Source organism: Cynoglossus semilaevis, chromosome 17 (assembly GCF_000523025.1).
Source record: "Cynoglossus semilaevis isolate Cse_v1.0 chromosome 17, Cse_v1.0, whole genome shotgun sequence".
NCBI classification, from domain to species: Eukaryota; Metazoa; Chordata; class Actinopteri; order Pleuronectiformes; family Cynoglossidae; genus Cynoglossus; species Cynoglossus semilaevis.
The window spans coordinates 14,897,532-14,898,562 of record NC_024323.1 but is presented as its reverse complement, the minus strand read 5'-3'; the positions used below and the strand labels follow the sequence as shown (position 1 = coordinate 14,898,562).

The 1,031-nt window shown below is 46.5% G+C and overlaps 1 protein-coding gene across 1 annotated transcript in view; it reads right to left on the bottom strand.

The window, feature by feature from the left end:
* Window positions 1-280: 280 nt before the first annotated feature.
* Window positions 281-1,031, bottom strand: part of timm29 (translocase of inner mitochondrial membrane 29) — a 3,798-nt gene continuing 3,047 nt past the window's right edge. Inside the window, 1 exon segment of the mRNA XM_008330582.3 lies at window positions 281-1,027. Coding sequence (XP_008328804.1) covers window positions 506-1,027 — 522 coding nt within the window. The 3' untranslated portion in view covers window positions 281-505.

Here is a 1,031-nt window from a genome sequence, read left to right as displayed (position 1 = left end):
CTCAGTGACCTTCAAGCACTGCCATCTGATAGCACGGGTGTCACGGTGAGTCATCATTAGTCACCTTTGACCTTTTAAGACAACGATTTTCCTCCTTGTATCTTTCAACCATTTTCTATTCCTCCTGACCAAAGGACATGAAGCCAACAACCCAATGGACACATTGTTGCAAATGTTTGTCATTAAATAGTAAAATCAAAAAGAACCACATTTAACCGCATTCTATTTGCCTCTTTATATACAAAAAAAATACTGAATTACACACAGAGCAAATGTAGGATAATAAAACATTTATTGGCACTTGGTTTTGTTGTGTTTCATAAATGCAATATTTTCTGTACAAAAACAAAAACAGGCCAAAAATAAATAAAACACCAAGACAGGCTGTTTCTGAGGTTTTGTTGATTCCTGGTTCAGTGGAAGTGGTGGAAACTCAGAGAAGGTTCAGGTAAGACATCTGGATTATGGACAAAAACGATGTTCTAGTGTTTATTTACATGAGCAGTTAATTTGCCGTCTGCTCCTCCTGTAACTGTTCAGCCTGGTTCTCCTCACTGACAACCTCCTCCTTGGTATTTACCATCTGCTCGTCTTTCTTCTCCTCTTCCTCCATCGACAGCGGTAGCCACGACTCTTTGTGCAACTTCTCATTCCTCTCCACTTCCTGAACACTGGGTGGTGACGTCGCCTGCATGTGAGCAGGCAGATGTTTGTACTCGTCCTCGTTCACATCAAAGTCCTGCATCTTAGAGTCCAGGATCCACCAGCGACCGGCGAAGCCGACGTCCAGCAGCCGCTCAGGAAACTTCAACCAAGGCGTGGACAGATTAGAGCACCGGGCCTCGTACAGAGCGCAGTCGAGGTCATAGTTGCCACAGTAAACTAAAGAGAGCAGACCAAGGTTGGCGTGGCGTAGCCGCCCCTCGTTACGGACCTTGACCAGAGTCTGCACGTGGCCGTCTGATGTGGCGTTCCTGATCCACGGAGACAGGAGACCCAGCTGGTTGGAGCGCTCCAGCAGGGCTGCCTCA